Source organism: Octopus sinensis, linkage group LG13 (genome assembly GCF_006345805.1).
Source record: "Octopus sinensis linkage group LG13, ASM634580v1, whole genome shotgun sequence".
Classification (NCBI taxonomy): domain Eukaryota; kingdom Metazoa; phylum Mollusca; class Cephalopoda; order Octopoda; family Octopodidae; genus Octopus; species Octopus sinensis.
In genome coordinates this window covers 9,805,313-9,824,280 of record NC_043009.1, presented here as the reverse complement: position 1 = coordinate 9,824,280, position 18,968 = coordinate 9,805,313, and the positions used below count along the sequence as shown (strand labels likewise).

General features: G+C 40.2%; 1 protein-coding gene across 2 annotated transcripts in view; it reads left to right on the top strand.

Annotated features, from left to right (window-relative positions):
- LOC115218354 (synaptojanin-1-like) overlaps positions 1 to 18,968 on the top strand; it is a 142,007-nt gene that overhangs the window by 111,297 nt on the left and 11,742 nt on the right. For both annotated transcript variants that reach the window (XM_029788115.2, XM_029788116.2), the window contains exons 14-22: positions 618 to 807; positions 3,502 to 3,660; positions 4,476 to 4,629; positions 5,821 to 5,896; positions 12,379 to 12,582; positions 15,410 to 15,488; positions 15,735 to 15,894; positions 17,761 to 17,853; positions 18,560 to 18,687. In XM_029788115.2, coding sequence (XP_029643975.1) covers positions 618 to 807; positions 3,502 to 3,660; positions 4,476 to 4,629; positions 5,821 to 5,896; positions 12,379 to 12,582; positions 15,410 to 15,488; positions 15,735 to 15,894; positions 17,761 to 17,853; positions 18,560 to 18,687 — 1,243 coding nt within the window. The remainder of the gene's footprint in view (positions 1 to 617; positions 808 to 3,501; positions 3,661 to 4,475; positions 4,630 to 5,820; positions 5,897 to 12,378; positions 12,583 to 15,409; positions 15,489 to 15,734; positions 15,895 to 17,760; positions 17,854 to 18,559; positions 18,688 to 18,968) is intronic.

Genomic DNA, 18,968 nt, shown 5'->3' with positions numbered 1-18,968 from the left:
GCACATAAAAAGCACCCACTACACTCACGGAGTGGTTGGCGTTAGGAAGGGCATCCAGCTGTAGAAACACTGCCAGATCTGACTGGCCTGGTGCAGCCTTCGGGCTTCCCAGACCCCAGTTGAACTGTCCAACCCATGCTAGCATGGAAAGCGGACGTTAAATGATGATGATGATGATTATTATCATATACAGCCCCATCAAGTATGTGCCTATTTGTCAACATTTGTATGGACTAGTGCTGCCTTGTTAAATCTTTATGGAAATTACTAAAGAACTCAGGTTTAGAATTAAATGGTTTCTATCCTTTTAGAGTTTAGTTAAATTGGTAGTTGCTGAATAAATGTCTTGACCATAAACACAAGACAGTACCTGTGACAGGTGCGAACTCCCAACATTTTTGCTGATCATCCTGTATCCATCTGATGACCATAAGCACACAGGGTGTTTTTTTTTTTAAGCTATTAGAGTGAGGTTTGCTCTTTTTTTTTTCCTAGCCGGATGAACAATTGCTATAGAGAAAACCATTAAGCCAACCCATGTGTGTGTGTATGTATGTGCTTTTATGCCTGTATATGATGATGGTGGTGATGTAATGTTTCCATTCCATTTGTTTCAGGGATATTGCTATTGAGTCTGTCAAAACAGGCCTTGGAGGTGCTACAGGCAACAAAGGCGCCGTAGGTGTCCGCTTTTTACTCAATGCTACCTCATTTTGCTTCCTCTGCGCTCATTTTGCAGCCGGGCAGTCACAGGTGAACGAACGCAACAATGATTTCCATGAGATTATGAAGAGGGTTTCATTACAGGTTGGTTTTTTTTTTACAAATTAATTTTCTTACCTTGTTATCTTTTATTCGTTTCAGTAATTGGACTGTGGCCATGCTGGGGCATTTGCTTGAAGGGTTTAGTGGAACGAATCGACTCCAGTACTTAGGTTCCTTTTTCTAAAGCCTGGTACTTATTTTGTCTGTCACTTTTTGCTGAACTGCTTAGTTACGGGGATGTAAACAAGCCAATATTGGTTATCAAGCAGTGGTGGGCAGACAAACATAAACACACACACACACACTTCTTTCGACTTCTGACAAAGCTTTGGTCAGCCCGGGGTTATAGTGGAAGACACTTATCCAAGGTGCCATGCAGTGGGACTGTCTGTGGATGTGAGATGCAAGAATATCACCTAGAGAGTTTATCAAGTCATTCAGGAGTGTGTCATATCCAAAGACTGGTATAGCAGTATCATTGTAAACTGCATACCTGAGGCAAAGGTGATGCCTTAGGGCAGGGGTTCTCAACCATTTTTTATCTATGGACCCCTTTGATTACTATTTCATTCTGGTGATCCCCCATAGCCATTCAATGTTTAAGAACTAGTTTTATAGAAATTTTTTCCAAAATTCCTATTTTGTTTTCCACACATTCACTTGTGTTGACTGAACTGTGTAAAATGTCAGAGAAAGAAACCTGACTGTTTCTTGAAATACACACCAATACATACAGCTAAAACAAAATTTTTTCAGATGCCCTTAAAATACTATTATGGCTCCCTGATTTACTATTTTGTTGCATAGACCCTGCAAAATCTTATATGGACCCTGGTTGAGAACTACTGCCTTAGAGAGAATTAACTACAGGGGTTTCAATATTTCTAAAATGAGGAATTTATATTATGTACATTGTTTACATTAGTCATCTAATGTAAACAGTGAACATAGCTATAAGGGAATCAAACTGCTAGATTAAATTATGGGGTCACAAAGAAAGTCATAGTCCAATGGGTCTATGGTAGAGTAGGCCTGGATGAGATGCAGTTTGCCTTTGTCCCCAGTAGAGGCATCTCAGATGCAATCTTCCTACAGGAGAAATACCCAGCTAAGAATAAACTGCTATACTGGACTTTTGGGATCTTTTCGGTTTGAACAGCAGTTTTTTCTAGCGGTGTCATATGAAATTGTCACCCATAATTATAACCCTAGTATCGATCTATTGCATTTCAATCTGTTTTAGGGTTAGAGTTAGGGTTAGGGTTAGGGGTGGGGGAAGGGTATCTTTTTTTCTTCAGAAATGTAAATAAACCCAATCTGTTTCTTAAACGAGGGACATATTCATACGGCACAGAATGTTTTCACCTCAATAGACATCATTGATTGGTTGAAATTGCAGAAATTGAAGAAAAAAAACAACAAATATTTTACAAACTATAGAATTTTCTCAATAAATCCAAGAGAAAAAGATGTTTTATAAACACATTCTACCAGTATACAATGTTTAAAAGTGTTTAGTTACGTGGAAATTATTTTAAAAAACTGCCGGTCAAACCGAAAAGATCCGACTTTTGTTGACTTGCTAGAAAATATTTGACAAGGTACCACATTCAGTCATTTGGTGGGTACTTAGGAAAATAGGAGCAAATGAATGGCTTGTGTGGGCAGTTTAAGCAATGTACACAAGTATAATGGGATGAATTTAGTCTTTCTCTCCTATTCGTCATAATCCTACAAGCCATTACAGAGGAGTTTAAGACTGGCTGTCCTTGGGAGCTCCTGTATGGTGATGACTTAGTTCTCATCTCTGAATCCATTGAGGAATTGGAGAAAAAATCCCAGACATGGAAGCTAAACCTGAAATTGAGAGGGTTTAAGGTAAACCCAGAAAAGACAAAGGATTTAGTAAGCAAGAAAGAAGACATGACCCTGGCACCTTCAGGGAAATGGCTTTGCTCAATAAGCAGAAAAGAAGCAGGTATAAACTCCATATGCTGTACTCAATCTAAACCATCAACACACAAGAGAAATAGTCAAATCACTGGCAGACTATCTGAAAATGTAAGCTTCATATGTGGTAGATGTACTGTAGCAGTTCATATGAGTACACCAGAACTGAGTCTCTTAAATGCCCAGGTGGTAGACAGGAACAGAAAGTGGAGGCACAATGGCCCAATGGTTAGGGCAGCGGACTCGCGGTTGGAGGATCGCGGTTTCAATTCCCAGACCGGGCGTTGTGTGTGTTTATTGAGCGAAAACACCTAAAAGCTCCACGAGGCTCCGGCAGGGGGTGGTGGCAACTCCTGTTGTACTCTTTCACTCCAACTTTCTCTCACTCTTTATTCCTGTTTCTTGTCCCCGACTTCGCACGCAACCACTGAGCCTGGATACACATTCATCCATCCGTCGATGCTCTCGGTGTCGGGGGTTGACCTGCTTTCTCTTCTGCGGGTCTTACGAATAGCAAAGGACCACGTTTCAGACTTCTCCCACTCTGAGACGAAGACCACTTCGCTCAACAGCAACAGCAACAGAAAAAAGCCCGTTGTGAGTGAGCATGGGCATGTATTTGCTATTGCTTACATTTACATTTCCTTTAGTCTTTATCATCAACATTTAGAAAATGTGTTATCTTTTTTTTTTCATCTCTCCTACTGTTTCGTTTTGTTCTTTGCTTTTGTTTTTCGGTGGAAGATTTCACTTCCTTTATGCATTTTATATGTTTATATATTTCAGGGTAAACCCATTGGTTCTCATGACTATATTTTCTGGGTTGGTGATTTCAACTATCGTATTGATCTTCCAAAAGACGATGTGAAAGAACTTGTCCGAAATCAAAACTGGACTGCCCTCCATGCTGCTGACCAACTCAAGATACAGATGGATGCTAACAATGTAAACAAAAAAAAAGAAGATTTTTCATTGTTTTCTTGTCAACCTCCCTTTCAATAATCATCTTATTTCATCATCATTTTCAAATCCACTTTTCCATGCTTGCACAAATTTTCTACAGCTGGATGCCTCTCTTGTCACTAATTCTTACTTTGTTTCCAAGCAAGATAAATATTTCCAATGATCAGACATAGAAGACTAGAAATGGGAGAATTTCAACCGTGTTCTGTGGTCTGCTACCACAACAGCTCCTTTATAGGATCCAGTTAGCTCAAGACATCATCAGGAGGAACCACGTCCAGTTTCGGCCCCTACTTCTCTACCGTTTTGATGTGGCAGGCCCTCCCCCTCCCTTTTGGAGGTGTCTTCAGCTCTGGTGTTGGGTGCACGTCTTCTTTCTTCTGTTCCCTGGCCTCTTTGATGTATCGTCAGCGAGTGTCAGCCGGTGACTGACTGACTTGTCAAATTTTTCCCTTTTAATACCCGACGCTAGGCTCCAGCAGGCAGCCCCAGCAAGTTGTCACGTAACAAATCAACGTATGATGTCCAGATAAGGGTGTACACACAGAAACATTTGTGGATGTGTTTGTGTTCCCTTCCCATGACTTCATGTGGTATTTGTAATTGAGTACCCCTGTCATACAACAATCTGTGTCATTCATTTCCAATATTCTGTGAAAACATGACTGGACAAAGAGGACAACATTACCTTAATTAGAAACAGATGGTCGTTGGTGATAACGAAATACTGTGAAAATATGGAAAACTAATTTGGTTTTTTGTGCTTCATCAGAAACGCTTCATTGTTACTTTGACAGGTTTTCCGAGGTTTCCAAGAAGGTGAGACCAATTTTGCACCAACCTATAAGTACGATAACTTTAGTGATGATTACGACACCAGTGAAAAATGTCGTGTGCCTGCATGGACCGATCGAATACTCTGGCGGAAAAGAAAATTTCTTACAAAATCAGGTAGAAACTTAAACACTTAAATTCCTGTTTATGTTTATTTATTTTTTTTATTTTGTCTATTGATTGACTTTTAGAAGCACTTTTAATATGACAGTTTATTGCAATTTAATTATGTAAGGGTGTCTTGTGAAGGAAAAAGAGATTTATAAGATATTGGATTTCAAATCCACTGTATTCATTTGTGTGTGTGTATTTATTCATGCAGGGTACCATCATCATTTTCATTTAACCCTTTCGTGACCAACCCAGCTGAAACCGGCTCTGGCTCTGAGTAGAAATGTCTTGTTTTTCATAAGTTTTGAATTAAAATCTTCCAACAAACTTTAGTCACAATTTATGTTCCTAACACTAACTGAATGATAACTAAGTTATTTTACTAATTTCTTTGTTATCCCTCTCTCTCTTTCGGAGAGACACTGAGCAGCTATACGCACACATGCACACACAGCAGTAACTCCCGCCTACCGAATTCAATCACAAAGCTTCAGTCGGCTCGGGGCTAAAGCGGAAGACACCCACCCAAAGTGCCACGCAGTGGGACTGAACCCAAAACCATGTAGCTAGGAATATTTAAAGTAATTGAAAGAAACACAGAGCATCTCAAAATAGATACAGTAACGAAAGGGTTACTGTCTAGTTTCCATACTAGCATGGCTCAGTTGGTTTAACAGGACCTGATGGGTCCATGGATTGCATTGGGCTCAGTTGCTTTCAGTCTCTAACCAAGCCAAATACACACACACACACACACACACTTACTTTCACACACATATATTCTCACACTCACACACATGCACACACATTTACACACTATAAGTGTGGGAACAAAATTTGCTTTGTTGGTACAAAACCAGGTCCGAAATTGTTTACAAACAAAGTGAAGTTTTTTTCAATCTTGTAATCAAACACTGGTGTAAAATAATAATTATTATATTTGTACATCAATGAAATCAGATAAATCCAATAATGGGAAAGTTATATTTCAAATCGGTCCAAAAATGTTTCTAAGCTCTTATGCTTTGAGGATGAAGTTTTCCAGGAGAATGTTCAAAGCTTTTTCACTGCTCCCCAAAAATTTTAGGGGCTGCAGTCGAACCCCCTGCACCCCTGTTCCCGAACTTATACCACACACACACACACATACACACATATACACACACCTAATTTAATTTGGTTTGTTGCTGATTGCAGGTGTGGAAGACCCTTATTTTGTCCCTGTGAAACAACTGCTTTACAGTCGAGTTGAACTGAGAACCTCTGATCACAGGTAAATACTCCTTTTCTGGTATTGTTCATCATACGCCCCCCACCACCACCACCATCTATTCTTCCTGTTATTTGCTTTATTTTTATTTCCCTTTTTTTTTTAAAGCCAAAACAATGCAAGTCATAAGAAATAATACAAGGGAAGAGTTTAGTACATTTACCTTGTATTTCAATATTTTAGGATTATCATCATCATCATCATCATCATCATCATCGTCTAATGTCCGCTTTCCATGCTAGCATGGGTTGGACGGTTCAACTGGGGTCTGGGAAGCCCGAAGGCTGCATCAGGTCCAGTCTTATCTGGCAGAGTTTCTACAGCTGGATGCCCTTCCTAACGCCAACCACTCCGTGAGTGTAGTGGGTGCTTTTTATGTGCCACCGACACAGGTGCCAGACGAGGCTGGCGAACGGCCACGCTCGGTTGGTGTTTTTTATGTGCCACCGACACAGGTGCCAGACAAGGCTGGCGAACGGCCACACTCGGATGGTGTTTTTTATGTGCCACCGACACAGGTGCCAGACAAGGCTGGCGAACGGCCACGCTTGGATGGTGTTTTTTATGTGCCACGGACACAAGTGCCAGACGAGGCTGGCGAACAGCCACGCTCGGATGGTGTTTTTTACGTGCCACCAGCACGGAGGCCAGTCGATGCAGTACTGGCTACGGGCACGTTCGGATGGTTTTCTTATGTGCCACCGGCACTGCTGCCACAAAACTACAAATTCCATTGATGTTCATCGATTTTGATTTGATTTGATTTTGGTTCCTGAAAAAAAGAAATTAAGACATTTACATATTACATTTCATATTCAAGGCTCCAATGAAACTATCAGGCATTTTTCAGGCACTCAGCTATGAGTCCACTGCATCTTACAGCAAAAACAGCTGAGTTTTCACAAACAACCTACAGATGCAAAAACTACCAGTTGAAATCTCTGCACACTGGATGATAGCAATCTTTTTGGGGTTATCAGGAGAGAATGCACACTGTTTCGGGACCTTCCTCTTGTCGGCATCATTACACACTGCCCTCGCCCCATCACAACTGAAATGAGGCCTTGCTTGCTAGATCAACTGGTTACTAGGTTCCACTTCATATTCTAGCCATTGCTCAGCATCTGTTTTTAACCAAATCTGGTGGATTGCCCTTCTCCGCTGTAGTCTGGACATCACTCATCATGGTATTTGCTTTATGATGAGTTTAGCCTGGCAACAATAGCATTTGACATGCTGTATCCAATGACTCCTCTACATCCAAATTCAATTAGAAAATACTCTGCTTTCCAGCCTGTGTCTTTACATTCCTTGAGGAGGTTTTTACAACAGTTGATCCTTTGACCTCCAAGCACCATCCATGTTGACTAGGTTTACTTTCTTTCACACCATAAGATAACATCTGGTTTCTTTGTAACATCATCCATTTTTTCCTTTGTTATCTTATTTTATCAGCTCTGAGCTGAAACTTTAAAAAGGAAATATATATATCATCATCATCGTTTAACGTCCGCTTTCCGCGCTAGCACGGGTTGGACGGTTCGACCGGGTCTGGGAAGCCAGGGGCCGCTCCAGGCTCCAGTCTGAATCTGGCAGAGTTTCTACGGCTGGATGCCCTTCCTAACGCCAACCACTCCGTGAGTGGATTGGGTGCTTTTTACGTGCCACCTGCACAGGGGCCGGAGGGTCCGGCATCGTCACGATCGGTTCGAGCATTTTAACGTGTCAGCGGCACGGGGGCAACGAGGTCCGGGGTACTTTGGGGATCGGGGTACTTTGGGGATCCAGGGTACTTTGGGGATCCGGGGTACTTAGAATGGGTAGGGGGTATGTGGAATTGCTGCAGAAAGCAGCCCGGGTCTTTGTAGTCACAGCATATCTCCAGAGATTACATCAACCTGTCTTCTCTCTAGCATCTCTACAATCTCACTAGACTTGCCTGTCAATGTAGCAACATTGATAGTGCCAACTCTGAAAACTGGGAAGGAGATGTGGGGGGGGGGTTGATTCGGCGCCTGAGAAGAGGAGGGTTGTTGTGGTGATAGTTTTCGTGGTATTTTTCTTTTGATCTCTCTTCCAACCTGACCACGCCGTGGGCAGGAGCTGGTGTTAGCAGTGGACATTCGTTATCGTCACTGAGTAACGTAATTAGGTAGAGGAAAGAAATACAGATATTCTAGAGTTGAGTTGGGGAGGGGGGGTCCAGTTGAGGCGGGTAGTATAGGGGAGCAACCAGTGGGGAAGGTTGGGGTAAGGAGGAACGATGGCAGGAAGGATTGGTGTAGGTTCGTAAGAAATAAAAAACGTAGGATATTACGAGGCGGAAGGGTACTAAAAGGGGATGGTCGGATTGAGGCAGTGTCAGGAGGAAGCAAAGATCGGTGGGCAGTTGAGCTATGGCGCTAGCAGCTTGTCTTTTCACAGTGAAAGCATATGAGGAGAAGGGGTAGTGGGGGGAGGAGGAGGGAGTAGGGCGTATCCGGTGTAGATGGTGAGAACAGGGTATACTGGTATTGGTGGTGGGGGTGAGAACAGTGTTCACCGGTATTGGTGGTGGCGGTGAGAACAGTGTTCACCGGTATTGGTGGTGGGGGTGAGAACAGTGTTCACCGGTATTGGTGGTGGGGGTGAGAACAGTGTTCACCGGTATTGGTGGTGGGGGTGAGAACAGTGTTCACCGGTATTGGTGGTGGGGGTGAGAACAGTGTTCACCGGTATTGGTGGTGGGGGTGAGAACAGTGTTCATCGGTATTGGTGGTGGGGGTGAGAACAGTGTTCACCGGTATTGGTGGTGGGGGTGAGAACAGTGTTCACCAGTATTGGTGGTGGTGGGGGTGAGAACAGTGTTCACGGTATTGGTGGTGGGGGTGAGAACAGTGTTCACCGGTATTGGTGGTGGGGGTGAGAACAGTGTTCATCGGTATTGGTGGTGGTGGTGGTGGGGGTGAGAACAGTGTTCACCGGTATTGGTGGTGGGGGTGAGAACAGTGTTCATCGGTATTGGTGGTGGTGGGGGGGGGCGCACCGCCAATGGCGGAAAGATGGGAAAAGATAGGATTACGGCTTGAGGTAGCCTAAGGTTAAATTTCGTAGAGAGAGAGATAGGAAAGATGAAGGCTTGAAAGTAGCCTAAAAATATATATATATATATATATTAGGGTTGATGTTTTTATTTTTTTGGAAGTAAACTATTTCCTGTATCACAAGTCGATGAACAATTTCATATAAGTAGGGGAAATAACCTTTATTTTAAGTTTTTTTTTAATTGTCACCCCCCCCCCAACTGAAGAAACTTATCACCACTTTTGACCCAAATCATGCAAAATTCTAGTGGGGTTCATAATGCCTACTCAAGTTGTTACCAAACTTGGTCTGCTGACTCAGTACAATGCAGAAGCAGTATATCTCAAATTTCAGCTTTCAAGTTTAAGTAGTTTAGGAGTTATAGAGTTTTTAATTTGTTACCACTTAGGCTCTACTTTAAGATATATCCTCTTCCTCTCTATTTTGTTTCTTTGATGCTAAAAACTCTGACTATATTAACTGTCTCTCAGAATAGTAGGCTTATCTATCTGGAGTATCTAAAATAATGTCTCATAAGAGAAGTGCTTATGTCACTCAAAGAAACAAAAAACTCTGGACAAAGAATCTCATGCGATTTCAAGACTCGCATAGGAAAAGAAGACCTGTTCCTCTAGAAGAGCATTCTTTGGAAAACCACTTAAAGATACCAATGAAATTTCAAATTGTCAGTTGCTATCTGTTCCTTGGAGGTATCATCAAAGGAAAGAAAGAAAGAACAAAAGAAATTAAATTTCCCATATTTATCAATTCAAAATGTACAAGCAAAAGTAGAAAAGTGCTGAATACCTACGATAAATGTGTAAAATGAGGAAAATATGATTCATTGAAAGGAATTTTTGACGTCACAAAGGAAAATGGTGAATGGCTGTGCAGTGAGGTTAGAAGGTTATATTATCTTCAAATTGAAAGCATGGGACAGGCTGGTTATGTAACTAGAAAGGTAACCAGTTCTAAAACTATCCATCCATCCAAAAGAAGAAAAGTGTCCTTAATGCCAACTTCAACCAGAACAACTCCAGTGTCATCGTCAACATCTGAAGTTGAAACTGAAAGTGAATATCAAAAGTCAAAAAAATCAAATGAAGAATCCACACAAACAAGGAGGAAGTATAGCAAAACTGGAACTGGGCCGACAGGTGGTAACGACCACCGCATCATGTTTATGCACCGACCGGCACATGCACTCATGCTTGATACCGCTGAGGACGATGAACTTATTAGCTGGCGACCGCCGCCTCAGCCATGTGCATAACACACGGACACACACTCGATCTTCCAAGCTATCAACCCAGAAAGCAGCAACAGTTTGTCGACAATTATCTCAAGATGGAATCAATATTGAGACTCCTTCCCAATCTGGTATTTACAGATCGACTATCAAAGAAGCTGTTAAACTAAAAAAACAAAATGAAGAAAACATTACATTTAGAAAATTGGTCATTGCATTTTAATGGTAAACGTATTGATGACCAAGAATACCAAGTGCTAGTTTTAAAGAATGAACAGGGAGAAGTTAAGTTAGAAGCATTCCAATTACCAAAGGGAAAGCCAATACTATTGTGAAAGGAAAAACAGCTGTTTTAGATGAATACAATTTATGGAACTGTGTAAAGATGATTGTCACCGATACAATGTGTGTGACCACTGGGAAAAGAAATGGCATTGTCATTCAGTTGCAAAGACTTTGTTCAAAAGGGTTTGAAAGAACCACAATTTATTGGTTGTCAGCATTATATCCTTGATAGAGTTCTTCGTGTTGTAATGGATAACGAACTTGGAGAAAAAAAGTCATCTCCTAATATTGAATATACATTCATATGAGAGCTTCTAAGTAATTACAAGAAACTCCAGGCTAATTTAACCATGGTAAAGAAAAGATTACTGAATCAGCAGGATAGTGAGATGACATGAAATTTCTATTTCATTTGACCAGAGTTTTTCGTTTCTTTAAAGAAACCAGCAAATTTCCTACTTAAGTAATGCAAGATGGAATTCTCGAGCAATACTAGCTTTTTTTGGCATTTATTCTTTTACCAGAGAAAAAAATTTTATTTCTCAATGTTTGTCGATTCATCTCTTACAGCTGGGTATAATTTTGGTTTACTGACCAAATGTTCAATGCACATGATTATCAGAATTTATGTGGTAGCCTACAAGTTCATAAAAAAAGCATTGAACTCTGTAAAAAACTTTTGGAGTCGAGAATCATCAAAACTGGAAATCCCAGAACAAATCAGAGTGGAGAACGGGCAATGAAGTTCCTTCACAAATTTTATGATGTTTGTAAAAAGGAGAAACTTCAGCTTCGATTTATTTTATCTAACAAAACATATTAATTCTTTATGTTTAAAAATTTGCTAGCATTCAGCACCGTTTTTCTTACACAGTTATTTAAAATTGGAATTAGACCTATAAAGTTAAAAATATGTATTGTTTTTAATTTTGTATGTTATCGAATGCTTGTAGTGGCCCCTGTCTTAAAATAGCCTAGTTTTGAACCTTTGCAGAGAGCAATTTCAATTCAGTAATCTTAAAAATGTATAAATACACTTTCATTCCATCTCTCTCTTGTATTTACAAGGATTTAGGCAGCGGAAATACTGAAGTGTGAATCTAGTGCCGCCTAGTGATTATAGTTTTAAAAGCCCATAAATCTGAAACTACCTCAACTAGAAAGCTGAAATTTCAGATTTACTATTTCTGCATTGCATTGAGTCAACACACCAAGTTTGGTAAAAACTTGAGCAGGCGTTATGAAACTACCTAGAATTTTGCATGATTTGGATCAAAGTGGTGATCGATTTCATAAGTTGGGGGTGACTTTATTTTCAAATAAAGTAAAATAAATGTTAGTTTCCTGACTTTTATGAAATTATTCATTGAATTACAGTACAGGTTTATTAGGTTGTACAAAAGTCATAACCCTAATTGTATAAATATATATATATATATATATATATATATATATATATATATATATTGGCCTGGTGCAGCCTTCGGGCTTCCCAGACCCCAGTTGAACCGTCCAACCCATGCTAGCATGGAAAGCGGACGTTAAACGATGATGATGATGATGATGATGTATATATATATATATACATAAACACACACATATGTGACCACGTGTGTACCGTTGGCGATTTTTTTCCTCCGTCTTCCCTTCTTTGGATCTTTCCTTTTCCTATGTTTCTGACGAAGAGCTTCACTCAAAACGTTAAAACCTCTTTCTTTTCTTCTTTCCTGAGCATCCAATAATACTATACTTGTTCCACGTCCTCGCGTTGTTGTGTTTTCTCTTCGTGTTTTCATCTTTGGATTAACTTTATATATATATATGTATGTATGTATCAGACAATGCTTTGTGCAAACCTTAATACTCTTTTTAATTTTCAACTTTGCAGACCCGTTATTGCCTTATTTGACATTGATTATCAGAAAGTAGATGAAGAAAAAAAGAACACAGTTATAAAAGATGTGATAGCCACCCATGGCCCACCTGATGGCACTATTATTATATCATCAGAAACCATTGACATGTTTGCAGAGACTTTAGTTGACCAGATTATATCACTGTTTTCCGAATGCGGAGAAATCTTACTGGTCAGGTAAATATCATTACACAACATTACAGCAAAATTGTTTTACCTTTCTTTGTGGCATCTTCCTTCCTTTCTCTTTACCTGTTTCAGTCATTGGATGAAAAGCAAAGTCGACCTTATTTCTTTATTACCCACAAGGGGACAAACAAGGGCAGACAAAAGGATTAAGTCGATTACATCGACCCCAGTGCGTAACTGGTACTTATCGACCCTGAAAGGATGAAAGGCAAAGTCGACCTTATTTCTTTATTGCCCACAAGGGGCTAAACACAGAGGAGACAAACAAGGGCAGACAAAGGGATTAAGTCGATTACATTGACCACAGTGCGTAACTGGTACTTATCGACCATGAAAGGATGAAAGGCAAAGTCGACCTCGGTGGAATTTGAACTCAGAACATAAAGAGAGACGAAATACCACTACGCATTTCGCCTGGCTTGCTAACATTTCTGCCAGCTCGCCACCTTATGGCAAAGTTGACCTTGGCAGACAGAACTCAGAATGCAAAACTAGAAGAAATGCAACCAAGCATTTTGTTTAGTATGCAAATGATTTGGCCAGCTTGCCAACTTTTTGTGTTGAATTATAATGGCAGTAAACTGTGCCATTATCATTTCTGATCGAATGGGTCAGCACTGTGAGTTCTAATCCTGTCAATGCCAGTTTTGCCTTTCCTCATTTTGGAGGTCAACAAACAATGATAAAAATAATGGTGAAGATTGAAGGAATCTTTCGTCTTTTATCTTTTACTTGTTTCTGTCATGAGACTGGTGCCATTCTGGGGTACCACCTTGAAGCTCCAGTACTTATTTCTTTTAAAGTATGGTACTTGTTCCGTCTGTCTCTTTTTGCCAAACTGCTAAGTTGCAGTGATGTAAACAGACACACACACACACATAGATGAATACATACGTACATAACTGGCATGTCGTCAGTTGTAACAACAAAGGTTCCAGTTAATCCAATCCATGGAACTGCCTGCTCATGAAATTAATTGGCAAGTGGCTGAGTACTCCAGAGACATATGTACCCTTAATATACTTCTCAGGGAGATTCAGCATGAGACAGAATGTTGACATTGTTGGCCCTTTGAATCACAGGTACAATTCGTTTCTGCCAGCTCAGTGGACTGGAGCAACATGAAATAAAGTGTCTTGCTCAAGGAGACAATGTGCCACTGGGAATCACACCCATGACCTTACAACCATGAGCTGAATACTCTGACCACTAAACCACATACCCTCACTACACACACACAATAGTTTTCATGTGCCAAATCCACTCACAAGGTACTGGTCATCCCAGGTCTATAGTAGAAGACACTTGCCCAAGGTGCTACACGGTGGGACTGAAACCAAAAGCAAGTGTCTGCAAAGCAAGCTTCTTAACCCCACAACCACATCTGTCTTTTCTCTTTTTTATCTAATTTCTGCATTACTCAATTTTTTATTTTTTTATTCATCAGAACAGAACGAAAAATGGTGAAAATATCTCATAGCACTAACCATTGTGATTAGCAATCACTAAAGGCTTTGTAATTTGTGTAGTGTTGTTGGGGAGAAGTCTGTCTAGTGATGTCTATTATGTCTCATGACTTAGATCCTTCTTCATTCTGTGTACCATAAACTTAGCCCCCACATACAACAGAATAGCCATTGTAGTGTTGCTCATCATGTCCATTAAAATCAAAAGCTATAAGGTGTGGGCCCTTAATGCAGAAACCCTTCCAAAAATGAATGCTTCAATGAGTGTGCAATATCAACGACTTGCCCACCACAACAGAACTAAGATCCTGAAACCAAGGTACCATGTAAAAAGCACTGGTGCTGGTGCCATGCAAAAAGCACCCAGTACACTCTCTATGAAGTGGTTGGCATTTGGAAGAGCATCCAGCTATAGGAACCAAGCCAAAATAGACTGTGGAACTTGGTGCAACTCCTGGTCTTGCCAGTTACTGTCAAGCTGCCAGTTTTCCATGCCAGCATGGAAAACGGACATTAAATGTTGTTGATGATGATGATGTGAATAAAGTGCACACATGTTGAGAGAAAAACTGGGTATAAAAGGAACTGGATGTAGTATGAAGGAAGACTAAATTGGTTTAGTCTCGTGATATATATGGATAAAGGACAGCTATATATAGAAATGCCTATCAGTTACAAATGATGGAACCTGTGGAAGGGAGAGACCCCAACTAGGTGTGTGATGAAAAGTTAATCAATGCACATACACACACATATTTTATATATATATGAGTGGCTGTGTGGTAAGTAGCTTACTTACCAACCACATGGTTCCAGGTTCAGTCCCACTGCATGGCTCCTTGGGCAAGTGTCTTCTACTATAGCTTTGGGCCAACCAAAGCCTTGTGAATGAATTTGGTAGACAGACACTGAAAGAAGCCTGTTGTGTATATATATATATGATTATATGTATGCATGTGTGCATGATTGTGTGTCTGTGTTTGTCCCTCCATTACTTGACAACCGATGCTGGTGTGTTTACGTGCCTGTAACCTAGCGGTTCAGCAAAAAAGACCAATAGAATAAGTACTAGGCTTACAAAGAATAAGTCCTGAGGTCGAGTTGTTTGACTAAAGGCGGTGCTCCAGCATGGCCACAGTCAAATGACTGAAGCAAGTAAAAGAATAATACATATATATAACACCAATATACATTTAGTTATGCTTTTCTTGAATATATATATATATATGTTGTACTAATATCTGAAGGTAGTTTAGAAAAAAAACTAAGAGTAAATTGAACAAAAAAAGGTACGGGTCAAAGACGAAAGACGCTTGCTTTAAATATGTTTTTGCTTAATTTATTCACAGATTTGTCAAGAACACTTTATGGTTGGTTTATAAAGATGGGAAAAGTTGTTTGAAGGCTCTTGATTATGATCGTAAAATGGTATGTATATAAAATAATATAATAATAATAATAATAATAATATCTGCATTATGTTGTTGACAAGTAGATTATTTGACATCGCATAATTGTAGTTTTAATCATGAGGAATTATGATTTTAAAAAATTAATTATCATGAATTATGTAATTTCTGTCGAGGCATATTTGGAGAAGTAGTGACTTCAAATGTATTTATATATCTGTGTGTGTATGTGTTTAATAGTAATGTTGTGTTCTGTCATTTTTAGATGGAAGGTCATATTTTAAAAGCCAAACTGAAGAATCCCAATTGGAACACGACTCTGTGGAGAGAAATAGAAATGTGCTATGCCAATGCCGAAGCATTATACAAGCCAGTTATTAGTAACCTGCTGGGCGATGATTTCCACACTGAATTTTTGTTAGAAGGTAATTAGTCTACTGTAGATAGTTTACTGTGTTAGGCGGCGTGCTGGCAGAACTGTTAGCACGCCGGGCGAAATGCGTAGCCGTATTTCGTCTGTCGTTACGTTCTGAGTTCAAATTCTGCCAAGGTCGACTTTGCCTTTCATCCTTTCGGGGTTAATTAAATAAGTACCAGTTACGCACTGGGGTTGATGTAATAGACTTAATCCGTTTGTCTGTCCTTGTTTGTCCCCTCTATGTTTAGCCCCTTGTGGGTAATAAAGAAACACATATTGACCAAATTTTACTTCCAAAGATGATGCAATGGTACGAAATGCGAAAAAATAACAAGAATTTATTAAAGAGAGAAAAGAAAAAAAAAAAGCGGTGAGCTGGCAGAAGTGTTAGCACGCCGGGCGAAATGCTTAGTGATATTTCGTCTGCCGCTACATTCTGAGTTCAAATTCTGCCAAGGTCGACTTTACCTTTCATCCTTTCGGGGCCGATAAATTAAGTACCAGTTACGCACTGGGGTCGATATAATCGACTTAATCCGTTTGTCTGTCCTTGTTTGTCCTCTCTGTGTTTAGCCCCTTGTGGGTAGTAAAGAAATAGGTAATTAGTTTACTGTAGATATCATCATCATCATCCTCTCTTTATCATTATCATCATCATCATCTCTTCATCATTATCATCATCATCATCATCATCATCATCATCATCATCATCATCATCATCACTTCTGTCAATGTTACCTCTAGTAACGGTGTTGTGGTCACCACCATGACTGTGACCCCTAATATCACATGGCCTTTACCATCATCATTTTAACCCTTCAGCATTCAGATTACTTTGTCAAAAAGTCATGCTTATTTGTCCCCCATGTTTTGAATAAATCATGAATTATCTTGAAGCTTCAAGATTTTGAAGATGTAATTGTTTATCTTGAGAATGACATTGTAGGGTAGGTGTGAGGGACCAGATTTAACCAAAGCTGGTAGACTATTTTGGCTGGATATGGCCAATTGTTGAAATGCCAAAGGGTTAATCGTTCACAAGCCATGATAAAAAGAAAAACAAAAAACTCTGTATTTATTCACTCAGCCTCCTTCACGACGCCATCTCTGTATCTCGCTATCGTCTATACACAACCAGAGAAGCTAACCAACCAGAACTTTGCCTTTAACATACAACCACCACAAGATCCAGTCTTTGTTGTGATATGGTGGCTTGCATGCCTAAATGACCCTCAGAGCTGTACCAGTGGGGCACAAGTTTCTGGTAGAGCCTCTTATGCTGGACAAGGCAAAGGATAAAGGCTAGATTAATAGGGACCACCTCTTCCCAGAGGTAAAAATAGGTTTGCACAGTGCCCAAAACATCTACCTAGAAACATACAAACACACACACACACGATGGGCTTCTTTCAGTTTCCATCTACCAAATCCCCCCACATGACCTTGGTTGGTTTAAGGCTATAGTGGAAGACACTTGCCCAAGGTGTCAGACAGTGGATCTGAACCATGTTGTTAGAAAGCAGGCTTCTTATTTCTTTATTGCCCACAAGGGGCTAAACATAGAGGGGACAAACAAGGACAGACAAAGGGATTAAATCGATTACATCGATCCCTGTTAATGACTGGTACTTAATTTATTGTCTTCGAAAGGATGAAAGGCAAAGTCGACCTCAGCGAAATTTGAACTCAGAACACAGCAGCGGACAAAATACCACAAAGCATTTCGTCCGGCGTGCTAACGTTTCTGCCAGCTCACCACCTTCTTAGCAGGCTTCTTACCTCACCGGCACAACTGCACCTGTATATAGTTTTTTTTATGTATTTTAGTATCAATAATCTGTTTTTTTTTTCATTTCCTTTTTTTTTTTCCCAGGAAATGTTGATTTTGATGTTGTAGAACCACAAGACTTAATATTATCCGTTCCATCCCTACCTACATGGTCCCGGTCAAGCACACCATCTTCTGGTAAGAAGACATTCTTCCTTTCTTGCATCAATTGTCCATCTACCATTTCCATTCCATTAGCTTGGATCTTTCCTTGACTCCCCATTCTATCTTGCTTTCCAGACATGTTGTGTCTAGGACTATATGTTCCAATGTTCCCTTCTTTTTTTGAGATGGTAGGTAGGGTGGGTAAACTCTGATCAAAAGGGTTCCAGCCTTGACCAGCTCATCTTTTTATTTTGGGATTTTCTAGAAGCATGGGTGTGTGGTAAGAAATTTCCTTCCCAACCACATAGTTCCAGGTTCAGACCCACTGCCTGGCACCTTGGGCAAGTGTCTTCTACTACAGCCTCAAGCCAACCAGAACCCTGTGAGTGAATTTGGTAGGAAACTGAAAGAGGCCTATCATATGTGTGTGCCTCCCACCACTGATTGACAGACCAGGCTTGGAAAAAAGAAAAAAACCAAAATGCTGGTGTCAATTCATTTGGTTAAAAGTTCTTTAATCAGTGCTCCAGCATGTCCGCGGTCTTATAACTGAAACAAGTAAAAGATATAAGTTAAAAGATGTATTTAGGATTGCATAATCCACTGTGTCCTTCTTTCTTTGAGGATGAGGCGTAAGGAGTAATCAGGAAGAAATTTGACTGCTATTTCTAGCAGGTTTCTTTTTTTGTTCTTGTTGTTGTCTCTGCTTAACTTATACTAAAATTCATTTCTATTTCAGATCGTGTCAGCCCTGTAGCATCTGATGACAGTTTTTCTGATAAACCTACCCGGCCTGATCATCCACCTGCTCGTCCGCCTCTTCCTATTGCAATAAGTAAATCTAATGCCACAGATGGTGTTTCACAGGTAATTACACCTTTGATTATTAACTTTTTAGCATTCACATTACTCTGTCAGGTGAGATGCTTATTTATTCACATTTTTAAAAATTAGTCATCATCATCGTTTAGCGTCCGCTTTCTATGCTAGCATGGGTTGGACGGTTCAACTGGGGTCTGGGAAGCCTGAAGGCTGCACCAGGCCAGTCAGATCTGGCAGTGTTTCTACAGCTGGATGCCCTTTGTTTTGTCTTGGTATAAAAGATGGGCTACAGCAAATATTCTGCTCAATACCACAGATTTGCTTGT